Source organism: Aulostomus chinensis, chromosome 11 (genome assembly GCF_037954235.1).
Source record: "Aulostomus chinensis isolate RoL2024-O1b breed Wild chromosome 11, RoL_Achi_v1.0, whole genome shotgun sequence".
Classification (NCBI taxonomy): Eukaryota; Metazoa; Chordata; class Actinopteri; order Syngnathiformes; family Aulostomidae; genus Aulostomus; species Aulostomus chinensis.
The window spans coordinates 24,712,316-24,729,940 of NC_141330.1; the positions used below are offsets into that span (position 1 = coordinate 24,712,316).

A 17,625-nucleotide genomic window follows, 5' to 3' on the forward strand; every position below is an offset into this window, starting at 1 on the left:
GACTTATATTATGAATTAACACATAATTCCCCACTCAGAAAGAGTGAAGAATTATGCTATTAAGGATGAATATTAGAGCTGTTAAACAAATAGTTGAATGATTAAATAAATAACGAAACATTTTTAATTACTATTATTAAAACCACATTATATAAATTCCATAATAAATAACACAACTCTAAACCTAATCATCATCATCATCTACAATGACAACAATGATATATTTAACACAACAAATTAATGATCTCAGTTTTTTTTTCTTCAGTTGATCATATAGTATTCTCAAATTTCACCAAAATCCACACCCAAAAAAGAAAAATCTCTCTTTTCTTGTCCACAAACAATATGTAAAAACATACATTAAATAGGTCAGTATCATATTTTCCAAGATTTACCTGGGTTATGTCTTCATTCTCTCTCCCATGGCTCAGTAATAGGGACAAAATGCTGTCCAATGAGGTGAAGTTTGGTGTATTTTCCTTTTTTCCTGAAGTCAGTATCAACAGTTGCAAAGCATCAGTCCCAGCAGAAACAGATAGCTGGATGCATGTTTTTTTATTTGTCTCTGGGTTTAACCTCAACCTGGATTTTCTCCTTCCTCTGCCGGTGTTGTTATGACTTTTACTTGTGCCTTTCTCTGAAAACACAAGGTCTAGGGGAGTGGGTTTTTTTTCAAGGAGATAAATTTGCATGTCTCCCTCCTTACCACTGGAATAGGAGGGTGCCAAGGAAAGCTCAGCTACTGTTGGCTACACATAGGGGAAGTGTTCTCTCGCAGGCTGTTTTTACTCCATATTAGACCTGACATCACCCTGGCCCACATACCTGAGTAGAAAATTCTGTAGCATGTCACTGATTTACTTAACATTTAAATTTGACATTTTTACCCTACACAGGTTGCTTTTGGGGTGTATATTCATTTACTCTGGTTTCCTGGAGCCAAGGTCCATTTTTAGCAGTATCTGTGAGTCTTTTTTTACACAATGTTCCCTTACTTCAGGGGTTTCAAATATTTGTTTCAGAGAGGCACAAACACGAGACAGCACGTTGTGATCATAAGTTCTTTTTTTCTCAAAAAAAAAACAACCAAACAAAAAATACTGATAAGTACATATCAATAAAATACTCCAACATAGTAAAACTTGATATCTTGTTATTCCATTGAGGTCACTCTAAATCTTGACTTACCAACACTGCATTTTTATCCTCATGTATATTTGATGATGTCTGTTGTCTAAATTAACTGCAGCAGTTTAGTGAGCCCACATAACTATGAAATTCTTCACAACATTTGATAAGCTTTGCACACTCCTTAGGGAAGAAAAACACAAAGCAGTGTTTGTTTCACTAATAAAACTATTGCTCAGAATCCATTGTGAGAGGCAATAACTTTTCCTCAGACTACAACACAAAAGCTGTTCCGTGTTTTGTGATTTTTTTTTCTCCAGTGCTAAATCAGAATATATATATACATCTAATCGCACATAGCATCTAAAGTGGCTTCCAGTAATGCACAATGTTTGATTTCCATTGTTTGGTTCATAATAGCCATCGCAGCCACTGGGTATGCAGCAGCTAGACATGTGTACCGCCCACTGTGAGGGAAAATACTCCAGTGGCTGCATTGTGCAGCAGGAATTCTTATTTGCAAACAGATTACATCAGTGCACAGACCTTGCATGGATTAATCCCACTGACCAAGTCTCCAGTCAATTGGAAATTTAAAAAAAAAACAATTCACCAATAAAAAGTTAAAGTGATAGAAGAAACCCCCTTTCTTTCCTCACATGAAGACCATCCATCTATCCATTTTGCTCCGCTTATCCTGTTCGGGGGGGGGGGGGGGCTGGAGCCTACCTAACATGAAGACTTAAACCTAAATTAATGTATAAGCATACATTCCATCCATCCATCGTCATCTTCTGCTTATTCCTTACAAGTAAGGGTCGCGGGGGGGCTGGAGCCTATCCCAGCATCTACGGGCGAGAGGCGGGGTTCACCCTGGACAGGTCGCCATCGTGGGACAGTCCATCGCAGGGCCAACATACAGAGACGAACAACCATTCACACCTATGGTCAATTTAGAGAATCCAACCAGCCTAGTCCCCAATTGCTTGTCTTTGGACGGTGGGAGGAAGCCAGAGTACCGGAGAGAACCCACGCAGGCACGGGGAGAACATGGAGACGCCACACAGAAAGATCCCGCACCTGAGCCGGGACTCGAACCCAGAACCTTCTTGCTGTGAGGCCACAGTGCTAACCACTGCACCACCGTGCAGCCCTAGCATACATTCCATCACATAAATAATAAATCCAAAGTATCAACATATTTACCCATTATACCAACATGAATGACAAGTTAAACCTACCATAAAGTGGTCTTATGCAACAGATATTGTTGTAAGAGTTGTTAAGTCACTCAACAGTGGATTCAGTACTTTTTGCCAAAAGATGTTGCTCAGTAAAGGAACTTGACACAAAAGTTTGGTCTGACTTGTCTGAATGTTAAACAGGATTAAATAAAGAAACTCTCCTGGAATATGACAAACATTCCAAATAAATCTCTGTCAGAGATCTGAAATAATTAAGTGTTAATTTGATACATAAAACCAACAGTTATGAAATATTTCTCGGACCCTAACCCCAGAGATTATTTCTAAATATAATGACAAACTAAGATCTCATAGCTCGAGAACCTCCGGATGAAATAATACAAATTAATTGCATATTTTTTTCATGCAAACAAATTAATCATTTGTTAGTAGCTAAAACGTCTATAGATGATTAAAAAAAACAGAACAGGTGATAATGGGAAGTACCTCCAATCGGTCAAGATGAAAATTATTCCTATAGAATCTTGAGAATCACAGAACTGAAACACATTACATAAGGGTGGAAAAAAAAAATTCCCAAGATTTGCAAAAATGGAAATCATGATTTAAGATACGCAACAAATGGAGAAAATAACTCAGAAAAGGTAAACCTGGGTTGATGGGAAATTATTGTGATGGAACAACTTCTGTTGATGAATCCACTCATCCAACAACACACTGGCAACCATGCAACTGAATATCTGACTACACATGTGTACATTATATGTAATGATGGAAATGTATGTATGTATGTATGTATGATAGATAGATAGATAGATAGATAGATAGATAGATAGATAGATAGATAGATAGATAGATAGATATTTTCTACATCTTAACAACAGATATTTTTTGAAAATTATAAATATCTTATTTACCGTTCCTGAAAATTAAGTGGAGAAAAATGTAGCTGTCTTTATCTATCAGCTTTCCCAGAACTAGTATTTTTTTTTTACAATAGTATCAATGTGGTGGGGAGATAAAGCAAGATGTACCATGACAGTGAAACAATACCACTATCTAAAAAAAATGATGCATGCTTCACCCTCATTTCCTGTCTGACACAATACAACAGATTACAGTGCAATTTGTTATATGAACATTATAACTGAGAGTGCATCAGCTAATTTGAGGCAGCAGTTTATTTCAAAATGTTTCAAGACATAAACAAAGTTTAATCAATACAAATGAAATGGGTAGTTCATTTTACTGCATCTATAATGTACTTTCCTATGATTTGTCAGACATTTGACACCTACACAGCCACATGTTTCAGTCAGAATCTTACACTCCTATCACTGATGAGTCTATGTGTGTGTGTGTGTGTGTGTGTGTGTGTGTGTGTGTGTGTGTGTGTGTGTGTGTGTGTGTGTGTGCTCTCCTAACTGTGACGAACAGGCAACTAAAGTCCATGAAGAAAGCACAGTGAGTTTAACGATTAAACAGGTGATGTGCACAATGAGACATAAAGCACTGAGACTGACTGAAACCTCAAACTTGGCAAACTCGAGTGGTTCAGCAACACTTCTCAGAGGGGTTTCACTTTGTTATTGTGAGAGAAACAGGCAGTAGTTAAAACTTTCTCAGGAAAATGAGCAGAGGTGGCCACATGTTCATTGAATAAAAATGAAAATGAAAAATTAGGCAATATTACAATGGCTCTACTTTATGTCAACGACATCTCTAGGCCCAGTACAGATTGGAGACAAACCTCAGCAATCTTTCCTGAGAGCTGTGGGAGTCCATGCACAGCTTTGAGATGTGTGAGAGGGGATTGCTTAAAGCTGATAAACCATGATTTATTCATCTTTTATTGCTAAAGCAACAGTTTCCTGTCTTACTGAATATGAAGAATTTGTACCAGACTCAAAGCAGTAGCCTACATTCTCCCAACTGACTGATTGTAGCCCCTGCGTGTGTGTCCTGATAACATCCCGGCAGACTGGCACCCAGCCAGCCATGGGCAAACTCACCCTGCTGTTTGATGTTGAGCGTTGGCTCCAGGCAGACCAAGCATTGTCTACCAAACAATGAACCCCAGACCCACTGAACTATAAACATGTCCCTTTGGGGGGCGTTTTCCTCAGATTCTGTGGAGGAGACACCCAAAGCCAGGAAACTTGAGGCGGCTTTTCTAAATTTAGTAACTCTTAAGTTTGAAATGCTGCTGACTTGGCATCCAAGATCGAGATTGTCTCCTACTCCAATAAAGTAATAATGGGGTTGGAATGTTGACTAAAGTTAAGTCTGGGGCGGTGGTCTTATCATATTTTGCAAGTCAGGACATTTGGTGCATATTAAGATAGAAAACAAAACGTTGCCTCAACTAAATTAGTTTTTGTGTTACTGACTGGTTTTCAAAATATGACAACCCCACTCTACAAAATTAAATTACTTACTTAATTAAGCCTAATTATTTGAAGAAGAAAAAAAAAACTTGTTGAGACGCCCCTGGAGGCTTCAACCCTATTAGTTGGTAAGCGTGACCTGTCCTTGACCCTCAGGGATCAGACCCTTCTATTTTCAAGGTTCCTTCTTCTGTAGTAACCACTGTTTACCAGCTGTTGTCGCTACTGAGATTTCTCAGGCAGTGTTGGAGAGGCCTTCCGGTTCCTCTGGCAGATCAGCTGACTCTGATGCTACTGTCAGGAGACCTCACGAACTGTACTGAGTGGCAACAATGAAAATTATCAACCCATAGAAACGCTAGAGAACTCTATTCTCACCGGTAACGACCGTATTTTATTACACAGGTGAGTAAACTGTTAAATAACACGAGCTGTGTTTCAGTTTTGTGTAAAGCTAAGTGGCTAACGGTTGCTAATCCCTTCTGGTATTTGCTTGACCTTAACCATCTTTTTTGTTAGCTTCATTATACGTACAGTTTTCTGTCATACTTGTGTTTGTCGTTCAAACGTAAAGTAGCTATCAGGTCATGAATATAAAACACTGGAAATATAAGAATTGACTTGAACCCTGAATGAGCTTCCCTTGCTCCTCTAGCATCGTTTCCTTAGCTTGTTGAGGGATAAACAGTTTCACTTCATCTTCTGGACGACATCACTAACTTTACATGTATCTTCACTAGTTTAGGTCAGACACAGCCCAGTGTGCCTAACATGTTTCTGCGGGGGGGGGGGGGGGGGGGGGGGTTGTCAGTCGTCATTATTTGAAATCATTTATAATACTGCAGGTAATAGTTAAAATGCAGTTCTCCTTTTAGTTTTCCTTTGCCGCCCCAGCACTGTAAGCATGACAGAGTTTTGGTTGATCTCTGCTCCGGGAGAGAAGACCTGCCAGCAAACATGGGACAAAATGATGGCAGCCACCACACGAACCAACAATCTTTCCACCAACCACAAGTTCAGCATCCCAGACCTCAAGGTTTGCATGGATTTGTGGATTCTACCCCATTCTTTGGAGGCACACAGTCACTTATACACAAAGATATTGAATTTACAGGCTTCAAATTCAAGTAGTTTATTTTTGGAGGTGGTGCTCACTTTTGCTGTATATGTAACGATTCTTCTATCTGTTTAAAAAAATCCAGACTTAGGTTGTAGATAAAATGAGATCCCAGTCAAGTACACTCACCGTATGTATCCACTGTCAAGAGTAAGCTGACTGTGTGTAGGTGAAGCAGTCTTTAAAGAGATCCAGCGTTTGCATGTTGACGTATCGATTTGGTGATGCTTTCAACCAGAGCAGCTCAGCTTGTCTGGTACGGTTCCTCCTCTGTGCTGAAGGTGAAGCAACCCCGCTGACCTCACTGCTGCATGGGGCTGCGCTGTTCTCTTGGAATTGTTAGCAATGCATGAGCGACTCTGGACAAGCAGGCGCCATTCTAAGCGCATAGGGCCCCCTGGATGTCACTGTAGGCTGACTGAACCTCAGATGTCGCTGTTTAAACACAACCTTGATGACCTCCACTTCACTCCATGATCCAAATGTCAGGACTGATGACTCTATTAAGTCTTAATGTGTTGAAGTTCCATTCTCTTGCTTTCTTTGTTTGATGTTCTGCTGTCCGTCCAAACACAGGTGGGGACATTAGATGTCTTAGTTGGACTGTCAGACGAGCTGGCCAAATTGGACTCCTTTGTTGAAGGGTAAGATATGTGTTGTGTTATGGCTCTTATCAAACTCCTCCTCATCCTAGTCATATTAATGATTTTATTTGGATAGCAACTTTCATACAAAGATTGCAGCTCAAAGTGCTTTATATAAAGGGGAAAAGAACATTCAAAACATGTTAAAAAAAAACATTCAAATTCCATTAAAAGAGAAAAGTAGGGAGGGAATAAAACCAGTGCATGTCATATGAAGGGAAGTAAAATATAAAAGAATAAAAAATCAAAATTAATATGATCATAGAAAAGAAACTGAAATTAAAAATATGACCAAGGCATTATAAAACTGTTCAGAAGACACATGTTTTGTTTTTTTGGTTGTTGATTTGAAATTAAACATATAACTTCTGTATTTGAGTAATTTTGGGGACAGCCTTCGATAGACTGTGCCACCCTAGATTCACACTACTCACCTCTGACTGAAGGAGGCTGCACCTCTCAGGATATAAATATGACATTGAATTATTAAACCCTTGTGATCATATTGAATGTACCCTGTGTCTTACACTTCTGTGCAGCATTCCCAGCTCACTGATGTTGCTGGTTTCCCGTTCCCCTAATCCCGTCCCTTCCTTTGAAACAATGAGGAATTTCACAGGACCCTGCAGCTAGCGAGCCTCGCAGTCTAAACTTGGCAATTTACAGTTGGGTGACACACCGACACCCCTTTTTTAAGTTATATTTATACCCAATGACTTATGCGCCGCAAGTATGTTTGAGTGTCATTTATAGTCTTTTGGAAAGATTGACATCCAAATCTCACACACAGCCATTACTGTGTAAGGCCTGCTTCGCTTCCCCTCTGGTTATTTCCAAGAGTGTGTGAGAAAGGTCAGCCCTACTACACGGTTTGAGGGCAGTCTGTCTTTTATCAGTTCCAGGTTCTTTTTGAAGATTCCTTCCTTATGTATTATGAGGAACTTAAAGTGTATTACAGACAGTTAGAATTCAGCCTATGTGGCGGATAGGCACTCTTACGTATCTTTTAGACATAAACTGCGATTTGGCTCTCAGTCTTTTTTGGGCTTCCTGTTGCTTTGATGTGCTGTTGAACAGTGTGGTTACACACCTTGAACTCTGAATAGCCGGCATGTTATAAATTGCCTTGTCAGAACCTTAACTCAGCAGGTATGTGTGAAACCTTTTGATGTGTGTGTATGTTTGTGTTAGATTTTGGCGGTAAGGTCGTAGTGGTCGTGTGAGCATACTGTATGTTGGGTGAATGTTTGATTTACACTGCTTCGTGCATGCAGTTTGTATTGGCAGTGCATGTTTTGATTTGTCCTGACTGTTCACAGTGTGGTGAAGAAGGTGGCTCAGTACATGGCCGACGTGCTGGAAGACAGTCGAGATAAAGTACAGGAGAACCTGCTGGCCAATGGAGGTACAATGATATTAGAATGAAATGATAGAAAATCCCAAAACAACTTCAACTGGGCAGTCATAAGGCACATCAGAAGGTCTTTTTTTTTTACATCATATATTACCTATGAGAAAGAAAGTGTATTCCCTAATATTGCAACATAAAAATTAACTACTACATTAGAATGGCACTCTATGACCTCCATAAACTCCCCTCCTCAAAAATGCAGGGATTTTCTGTGCTGTGTTGAATTGATCTCCCCTAGAATGTAATTGGTTATTCCTTGCGGCAGACTTCAGACCTCTGCCATGATGGTAGACATTGGGTCAGTAGTTTTTGTCTAATCCTGCTAACAATCTAGCAGACGCCAGATAAAACCTAACCCTGTTGACCATGGTGATAATTACCCGAAGGAACAGTAGCAAACAGTATAATCCTGTGTCATCCAGATCACTGGCCTATTAAAAATGAATGCTTTTGAAAATCTTTCGAACAGTAAAAACAACTTGTAACTTTTTGTAATTTTCACTAAGTTTCATTGATAAACAATCTGAGAGTGCAAATCTCTGCTTAATCACAAGAAGTGACAAATTCTTACCTGAATCTCATGATCCGCAGATTAATATGTCCTTGGTTGTGGTTTTTCAGTTGACCTTGTCACCTACATCACAAGATTCCAGTGGGATATGGCAAAGTACCCCATCAAACAGTCACTAAAAAACATCTCTGAAATCATCTCTAAGGTAATCTGCTCTTGTACAATAAGCATTGTTTCTTGTGTGTATGTGCATAAATTTTAGCCTAACTAATGTGTAGTGGAGCTTTCACTGACTAGAGCGAGAGTGAGGGGCTCTGAGGTGTTGCTGAATTTGTCATCAGTCACTGTCTTAATCTGTTACAGCAAGTAACCCAAATTGACAATGATTTGAAGACCAGAGCGTCAGCTTATAACAACCTGAAAGGAAACCTGCAGAATTTAGAAAGGAAGAATGCGTAAGTAAAAAGTCTAAAGCATAATTTCTACATTTTAGCTTAAGCCTGAGCCATGTCATTGGCTGTGTGAAGCCCTCAAGTTCACATCAATAAGCCTAAAACGCTAATTTCCACATTCTCATTTGTGAAATGGTATCGGGGGGTGTTGTACTAGGGGTCTCACTAATCTGCCTCATTTGAGACCTATTATCACCTTTACTAAAGAAACAGAGAGAGCTATTTCAGAGGCTGAAGGACAAGAGTGTAAGTTCTTTTGACATCTAGTGGTGAAGTTGCAGATTGCAACCCATCATCCCTTCTCTCTAACACAAAATGCCTTGTCAGCACCAACAACCATAAAGCAGAATTTAACAACAATAATTGATCCTCTCAAGGCAATAAGATAAAGTTCCTTTTTTGGTACGAAGACCATCATGGCACCGCCTGACAGCAGCAGTTCCCTTTCACTAGTTCTCAATTCCATGGTGGTCCGTTTCACTAAAAGGGAAAAATCGAACTACGCTGATGGCACTAACAGAGAAGTTAAGAGTAATACCTCATGAATGTCTGCACCAGATTTCATGTCTGTCCATTTAGTTTAAATATTTCAATCTGGACCAAAATGTTGAACTGATTGACATTACCATCACTAAGCCAGAGTAAACACCACAAACATTGCGGAAAGCATATGTCACTAAAAAGACCTGATAGTTAGATCATGCATGACTCCTGACAGTGTCAATTTATCCTTTTGTTATCTCACCTCAAAGATTTTGTTTATTGTTAAAACTATGTCAGAAGCATCCGTGTGTTTATTTTTTCTGGTAGGCTCATATGTCCAACTTGAATGTTCACCCACCGTATGTGACCATGTCAGTGGGATCTCAAAAGTTCATGTAGATTCAACATACTTTGCTACACTTGTGTGTCCTGTTCTGTCCATGTTCTTGTAAGCACTGTTTTGTGTCACCAGGGGGAGCCTGCTGACCAGGAGCCTTGCTGACATTGTCAAGAAGGAAGATTTTGTGCTTGACTCAGAATACCTTATTACTCTGCTGGCTGTAGTACCGAAGTGAGTATTACTGTCCCTGAGAGTGGATGTAAAGAGTTGACTTTCAAAGACATAAATGAGGTACCAATCCAGTGTGACCTGTCCTGTTGCTGTCTCAGAACAGCATACACTGACTGGCAGAAAACGTATGAAACACTGGCTGAGATGGTGGTGCCTCGATCCTCGAAGTAAGTGATGTTATGAATTGCAGTGTTGGATGAAAGAGACATCACAATCTGTATTTTCAGCATGCTGTGCTGTACATGGTACTTGATTGCATGATTTAGTTTTCATCTGTATTTTTACTCTTTTCTTGTATAAGGCACAGGATCCAAAATTCACTTTTTGGTTTACCAGAGAAAAAAAAGTATATTATATTATATGCTAGGAGCCGAACTGCAAATGTTATGTACTGCCCTTATTATATTATATTAGCCATTCATCCATGCATTTTCTACTGCTTATCCTCTTAAGGGTCGCGGGGGCCTGGAGCCTATCCCAGCAGCCTTCGGGTGACCGGGGGGGGGGTTCACCCTGGACAGGTCACCAGTCAATATAGACAGAGTGAACCCCACGTCACACCCGAAAGCTGCTGGGAAAGGCTCCAGGCCCCCGCGACCCTTAACAGGATAAGCGTAAGAAAAGGGATGGATGGATGGATGGACACGTAAAACACCTAGCAGTGGTGAGTACACTGTAAGGAAATACATTATTTTGTATTTATAATTGAGAGTATAGAAGAGTGCATGAAAACTGCTAATAACAATAAAATTGGAGTATTTTATTTGAAGATTTATTTTCAAATGGTAATTATAAAAGCGAGAGAAGAATAAAGAGGGCAATTAGGAAGTGATTTATTTCAACAGATGAAATGAAAGAAAAACAATCATTTTTGAAGTTGTAAAGCAGCCTCTTGGTCTCTAGAATCAATGGGTGACTTGGTGCAGCTGAATGCTCTGGATCACTAGATTTCAGGGTTAAGAGCTGTACTTGAATGCACAAATGATGTTGCTTGTTTACACTTGTGGTCTAATGCACAATTGATCTACTTTATTAAGTGGAAAAAGCGAGATGCCATTTACTTTTGAGTTTTCCTCCTAGATTTACCTGCCAAAAGGAAAATCTATCTGAGTGGCTAGTATTAATTTTGGTCTCTGTTTTTTTTCCTCCCCGAAGAAGCATGGATATGTTTACAGTTTGTCATTAGTATCATTCCAGCAGTATGACATCTATCACGTTTGTTCCAGTCTGCTATTTGAGGACCACGACAGCGGATTGTTCAGTGTCACTCTATTCAGGAAAGCTATTGATGACTTCAAACACAAAGCCAGAGAGAACAAGTAAGTTGTTACAGTCTGTGGTGAGCTAACACGCTCTTTACATAGAGCAAGATCACAAAAAGGTCTGTAATAAGTCGTATCTAAAAGTAGAGAAAAGCCAGACTTTGAGGTAAATATTAAGAGCTCTGGCTAAATATATCATCAGAAAATCTGGAGTCACAGTTTTACTGAAAAATGTTATTGTCACTAAACGAATTTTTGACGTGAAGAATTAAGCCAGTGTCCTGATGCTGACATAAACGTTCACAATTAAAGAAGCTGATTGCGTCCCTCTGTTGTGTTTAGGTTTATAGTGAGAGACTTCCAGTACAATGAGGAGGAGATGAAGGCAGACAAAGAGGAGATGACACGGCTGTCAACAGATAAAAAGAAGCAATTTGTAAGTGATAAGACCATATCTCGTTGAGTTGATGCCAGTGAGATTCATGAAAGTAGTGGATATTGTTCATATAATTTTAGTCTGTCAAATGACAGTGTTAAATGTCAGAGGTGTTGCTTTTATTGATGAAGCCACAGGCTATTATTATTAGGGCTGTAGTCAAGTAGAGCTAAGCAATGTGGCCACAGCAATCTATTATGATATGATATGTAATGATTCGTTTCAATTGACAAATGGTTATCATAAGCACACACACACACACACACACACACACACACCATTCATTAAATTTGATTAATTCTCTTATTTGAAACTTGCCATACAAGAAAAAAACAACAAGCACAACAAGGTCTTCTCCCTGATCTTGGGTTGGCTGGAATGTCAGTGGCACATATCTCCTTCATGTCTTCCCATATCCTGTTATGTTGTGAGGCACCAGAGAATCCAGTCTGGTTTTGCTGTATAGGAAATGGTATTGCCAACTTACCAGTAGACACTTTTCTACCATTACCCAGGGTATATTGCCAGCTCCATGTAGAATGCAACAACAGACTCCTGACCCTCGAGAACTACTGAAGTGACACAGCAGTGTCAAAGCATGTTATAGAATCTGAACTTTACAGATTAGTGCAGCAGTACCTGCGGTAGCTGACACCAGGGAGGGGAGCAACCTCCAGCAGCTTAGCACGGGACAAAAGTTACTGAATAAACTCTGCAATTATTACAAGTGATTCCCCAGTAAGTTCCTTATGTTACTCATCCTGTACCACAGTACTCAGTTGAGATAAATGTAACCAATTCCAGAGGGTGATTATAGTTGCCAAAACAAAATAGGAGGCACAAGGAATTTGAACTTTTAAAGGTGCAGAAACAGCAAGGTGGTATGTGGCAGCATGGCAGCTATGAGGCCATTATCTGTTGCAAAATATATCTGTGGCACAATTTGACTTAGAACTCAAAAATAAGATGCATCCAAGTGTCCATCTCCCTCTAACACACAAAAATAATGGCTTGGTCCTTATCTGACTAATGAGAATTTGGTGAGAAAAAGAACATCGTTCAACTGACCAGAAGATGACACAACTGTCCTCACAACTGTCACCTGACTGCCACCGTCCAGAAGGAGCTTAATAGCACGTTTCTTCTCATTGTCTCGCTATCTGGTGTCAAATTTGCAGCTGCTCCTCAGGCTGCTGTTTTCACAGAAAAAGTTGCTCTGAAAGCCACGATGCACATCCTGCTCAGGACCAGATGTCAGATACATTTAGTGGCCTGCTCTTGAACAAAGCACAGAGAAAAACCAGAGCCGAATCGAATCGTTATGTTTCTCAGCAACTCGTCAAATTCAACCCAAGGTGTGGCTGTTGAAAGGGATATTTCATCCAAAAATTAAGATTTACTCATTATCCATGCACCTGCTTTGCAGTTATCTCCATAACAATTGAAGTGAATGGTGACCAAAATTGAAATGGGGAAATAAATACATAATGAAACCATATAATGTGTCTATACTGCTAGTCTGAAGTAATCCAAGTGTCCTGAAGCCTCAACATTCCAACTTGGTTTGAAGAACATCACTGATGCGGTGTTTTTGTAAAGCTAAAAACATGGCTGGGATCTGCTTGGCTGTTAAGCATTTATTTTATTCAGTTTACAATTCTGCATGAACTCCACTCCTCTCCCTTTGTGGGTTCAGATGATTATTTTCAACTATCCTTTGTGCAGGAGAAACATTTATTTTTGTCAACCAATGGCAGAGCCAGAAACAGTTGGAAACATTGGTGCACAGACAGCAGCCTGGAAATGCTGACCCTGTACAAATGCACTGCAGTAAAGAGATTTTATTTTGTCTCGCAATTGTGCCACTGAAAAGCTCAGAAAAATGATAATGACTCCATCTTATCCTTTAAAAACCTGCCAAACATATTTTTATTTTGTGGATTTGATTGGCCAAGATTCTAAAACAACCATAGCCCAGTCAGAAATAACCTTTATGATGCTAAACTGCATTTCGTTGCTGCAGGGCCCGCTGGTTCGATGGCTAAAGGTGAACTTCAGTGAAGCCTTCATTGCATGGATCCATATCAAAGCACTGCGGGTCTTTGTGGAATCTGTCTTAAGGTACTACGATCAGACAAAGCTGATTGCGTCTTGCTGTGCTGTGGCGTAACTGCATGTTGTTGCGGTGTGCCATCAGATATGGGTTGCCTGTCAACTTCCAGGCCATGCTGCTGCAGCCAAACAAGAAGACCATGAAGAAGCTGCGGGAGGTTCTGAATGAGCTGTACAAACATCTGGACAGCAGCGCAGCAGCAATCATTGATGTGAGTACTTCAATCCATTTGCAGGGCCAATACATATCACTCACACTCACAGCCCCACCTACGGTCAATTTAGAGTATCCAATTAGCCTCGTCCCCTCTTACATGTCTTTGGACTGTGGGAGGAAGCCTGAGTACCAGAGAGAACCCACGCAAGCACAGGCAGAACATGCAGACTCCACACAGAAAGACCCCGTGAAAAAGTAAAAATGTATAAAGCAAGGCATATCTTAATGTCTTTATGACATATGATTTTTCAAACTTAAGGTGTGCATTGCTAGTGCCTCATGAAAGTGCAGTGCCGATTTTAAAATCATTTGGATGACTGCTTCTTACTTATGGAAGCCAAAAGTAGCTTTTTTCTGTGATGTCACATTGTGACTAGATTGCTTTGTCAGAGAATCAGATTCTGACATGATTCTCAGTCAGAAGGACTCTGAATTCTCTGTAGCTTTGAGGCTTTGTGACATCATCATACAACCCATGACCCTGCCTCTCAAACATCAGGCACTGCCCTTGTGACAGTAACTCCAGTCGGTACAGCTAGAACACCACGTGCTCGCACCGGTTGTTCGGGACTTAGATTTACTTGTTTGAGGATATACACTGTCTCTGAACTCATTACTCATCAGTTAGAGTGATTTGCATGTAACCATGTGCTTATCCGTGGCTCAGAGGTAGGGTGGCTGTGCAGCAATTGAAGGGTTGCTGGTTTGAGCCTTACTTCCCCTGGTGATTGTGTGGAAGTGTCCTTGAGCAAGATACTGAGCCAGCAAGATACTCCATTCAACATGCTCATACCCTTTGACTCATTGATAGTGGACTTGCAATGTCCAGCTGCCAAGTATTTGACTTCCTCACAGGCCACAGATGATGGGAATAGGGAGACCCACCTCCCTCTTGGTGTCCTTGCTAACCCTCAGTATGATTGTACCACAGTGTTGTGTACCCAGCCTCCTGCACTCCCCTGTTCTTTTACGAATGTGCTGCCAAGCCAGGTACAGCCTAAATCCTTGTCAGATTTTGGTTGACACACACAGGCAAACCTCCTTCTAGGTATAAGATTACATAGTTGTTGTTTAAAGTCTGAATTTACCCTATTTTGTTGAGGAAAATGGAGCCTTATGGCACCTTTAGCATGTGACCACAGATAGTTAAAGCTATTTAAACGTCTGCTCATCGCTGTTTTTTAATTTTTTTTTCAGTCGGCGATGGACATCCCAGGCTTGAACCTGAGCCAGCAGGAGTATTATCCTTACGTCTACTACAAGATTGACTGCAACCTGTTAGAATTCAAAGTCTAACATTTCCCTCATTTGTCTTCGTATTGAGTGCTGAAATGTTTTCCGTGGTACAAACCTCCCTCTCCTCTGCACCTGTCCCCTTGTCCTCACTGCTGCCCTCTCAGATCAGGTCCTTGATCTACATGGCTGCATGTTCATTCCCTGTTGCTCAAAGGCACATCGACATGCTTCTACCACTTTTACAAGCAAGGGACAAAAAGAAAGACTTTTTTAAGAGTTCTGTTTACAGTTTGTTTTTCTTCTCAAGCCACACAGATAATTGTCTTTTGTGATGTGAAATGAATGAAGAAATCATTCTGGAGAGTTGGATATTTATTATTTTGTGTCATTCCACTTTTGCTGGTGAGTATTGATAAAAGCATCTTCTCTGTTGATGTTCAGAGGTTTGTGTTAACATGGGCAAATTCATCATTGTATCCGTGTGTTTCTGAGACTGTAGGTAACACATGATGATGTTGTACGACAAAGATGTAATATGAGTGTATGTTGTTGTTGTTTTGTGTACAGTACATTTACTGTCAAAAGAGATCTATATCTAACATTGTTGAAGCCTTTGGTTGAATACATGTGATTGATGAATAAGTCATGGAATGTGTTTGAATTCATGAATAAACATTTTAAAAATATGACCTCATTATCTCGTGGCATTTGAGGAGAATATTTTGACTTTGTATGGTGATAAGCATGCAAGCATTTTTTTTAGGAAACAAAAAACTGGAGACAAAAATAAGGAGTTGATTTAAGCAAGAAAAATGTTCTGTCAAAAAATGAACGCGGCAATTATTTTAAGAAGGTGATGATGTGGAAAAATTGAAAATGAGATGAAACGAGATCCTGTGAAGCCTTGTGATGACACATGATATTTCCAATTTCCCCACTGAGGGACGAATAAAGGTTTATCTTATCTTATGATCCTCTACAGACCTTAGTAGAATTTCATGGAAAGTCTGTATGCAGAAATCATCTGGAATACACAAAGAAAACAAATAAAATACCAATTAGCCTATTTTGACAAGAAAAAGCTAGGGATATCAGCAGCAGGTGCCACCAGAACAGGCTTTGGACAAGACTGTTGCATGAAAATGAAGGTGTTTTTGTGTAGATCTTTGACATATTTAAATCCTTGATCACATCTATTATTGCGTTATACACAGTGGAGCACTATTTTACTAAGAGCATCGACCTCATGTATGTGCGTATGTTATGTCCTGTATGCTTTTTCACTCAAAAAGCAGGTTTTCACGGCATGCATGATTGTGAAGTATGCTGGAGTTTCCAGTCTGGTTTGAAGCTGCATGTCTGCGCATTGAATTTAGGTATTGTTGAAAATTGTGGTCTCAGTGAAGCAAGGTACAGGAAAAGTTTTATCCCCCGTGCAATAACTATTTGGCAGAAGCTTCACTGTCCCCTTGAAAAATATGCATTTACTCTGCACCTATTGATTAATGTGAGTAACCGATCGACCTCAGAGTCTCTGCAGATTCACGCACTTCCTAAACCTGAACTACAGAGGCTGAGCTGCGTTGGAGTATACTCTGAGGTCTCATGTTGAAAGTAAAATCTGTCTTGTCAATGTTATTGTAGATTGAGATATGCAATAAGAAAATCTCCACGGATATTATAAGTGGAGGGAGGGGAATCTACAGATCATTAGATGGACAGGAGTTTAAGCTTTACATAAGAATGTAATTGTAATTATTTCCTTCACACTAATTGTTTGACATATAACATGTATGAAGTGGCTGGTATTTCAACTCTTTCAAGTCTGAAGATATAAAATAAAAGTTTTACTTCATTAAAAAAGAGAAAACAAAACTAATGTATACTTTTAAAGTTTCACTGACCCTTTTAGACTTCAGCAGAAAAACCTGCTCCCGTCTGACATTATTGTGACGTTAGCATGACTGCAGCATGACAACTCTGCAGAGACCACCACTCTAAGGTTTGTGAGACTTATTGATTCATTTATCATCAGTTCAAGCATAACGGTGGGTGTGATGTTCAGATATGTTTCTTAAACATGGTTTGAATGTCTTTCACCTACAGATATTCCAAAATCATCAACAAGGCTCCACGGTGCACCAGGAGCATGAAAGAGCAGCTGAAGCTACCCGGACCCAAACTCAACAGATTTGCAACCATAAATCCAGCATGAATAGATGTGATGAGCATTACAATGTGAAATGAAGCATAATATTTTATTGTTGTAGGCTACATATGCTCAAAAGTTTAGAAGGGGGAGCCTGCCAAAAAATAACTTGATAACTTGCAAATCTGAGCTGAATATGGTTATTTTAATTATCATTTGACTAGGGCCTTCAGTAATATATATATATATATATAGAGAGAGAGAGAGAGAGAGAGAGAGAGAGAGAGAGAGAGATGAAGGAAAA

General features: G+C 39.8%; 1 protein-coding gene across 4 annotated transcripts; it reads left to right on the forward strand.

Annotated features, from left to right (window-relative positions):
• Positions 1 to 4,953: 4,953 nt before the first annotated feature.
• atp6v1c1a (ATPase H+ transporting V1 subunit C1a) lies at positions 4,954 to 15,856 on the forward strand. 4 transcript variants are annotated; one of them, XM_086219144.1, is made up of 13 exons: positions 4,955 to 5,125; positions 5,615 to 5,756; positions 6,414 to 6,481; positions 7,801 to 7,886; positions 8,514 to 8,608; positions 8,767 to 8,858; positions 9,811 to 9,909; positions 10,008 to 10,076; positions 11,136 to 11,228; positions 11,514 to 11,607; positions 13,631 to 13,728; positions 13,805 to 13,931; positions 15,134 to 15,855. In XM_086219144.1, exons 2-13 carry the CDS (start codon positions 5,625 to 5,627, stop codon positions 15,230 to 15,232), a joined length of 1,152 nt encoding a protein of 383 aa, XP_086075270.1. In that variant the 5' UTR covers positions 4,955 to 5,125; positions 5,615 to 5,624; the 3' UTR covers positions 15,233 to 15,855. The 4 variants fall into 4 exon arrangements, with proteins under 4 accessions (XP_086075271.1, XP_086075270.1, XP_086075272.1 ...); XM_086219143.1 differs by having other exon boundaries at positions 4,956 to 5,125; positions 5,596 to 5,756; XM_086219145.1 differs by lacking the exon at positions 10,008 to 10,076 and having other exon boundaries at positions 4,954 to 5,125; positions 5,596 to 5,756; positions 15,134 to 15,856.
• The last annotated feature ends 1,769 nt before the right edge of the window (positions 15,857 to 17,625 follow it).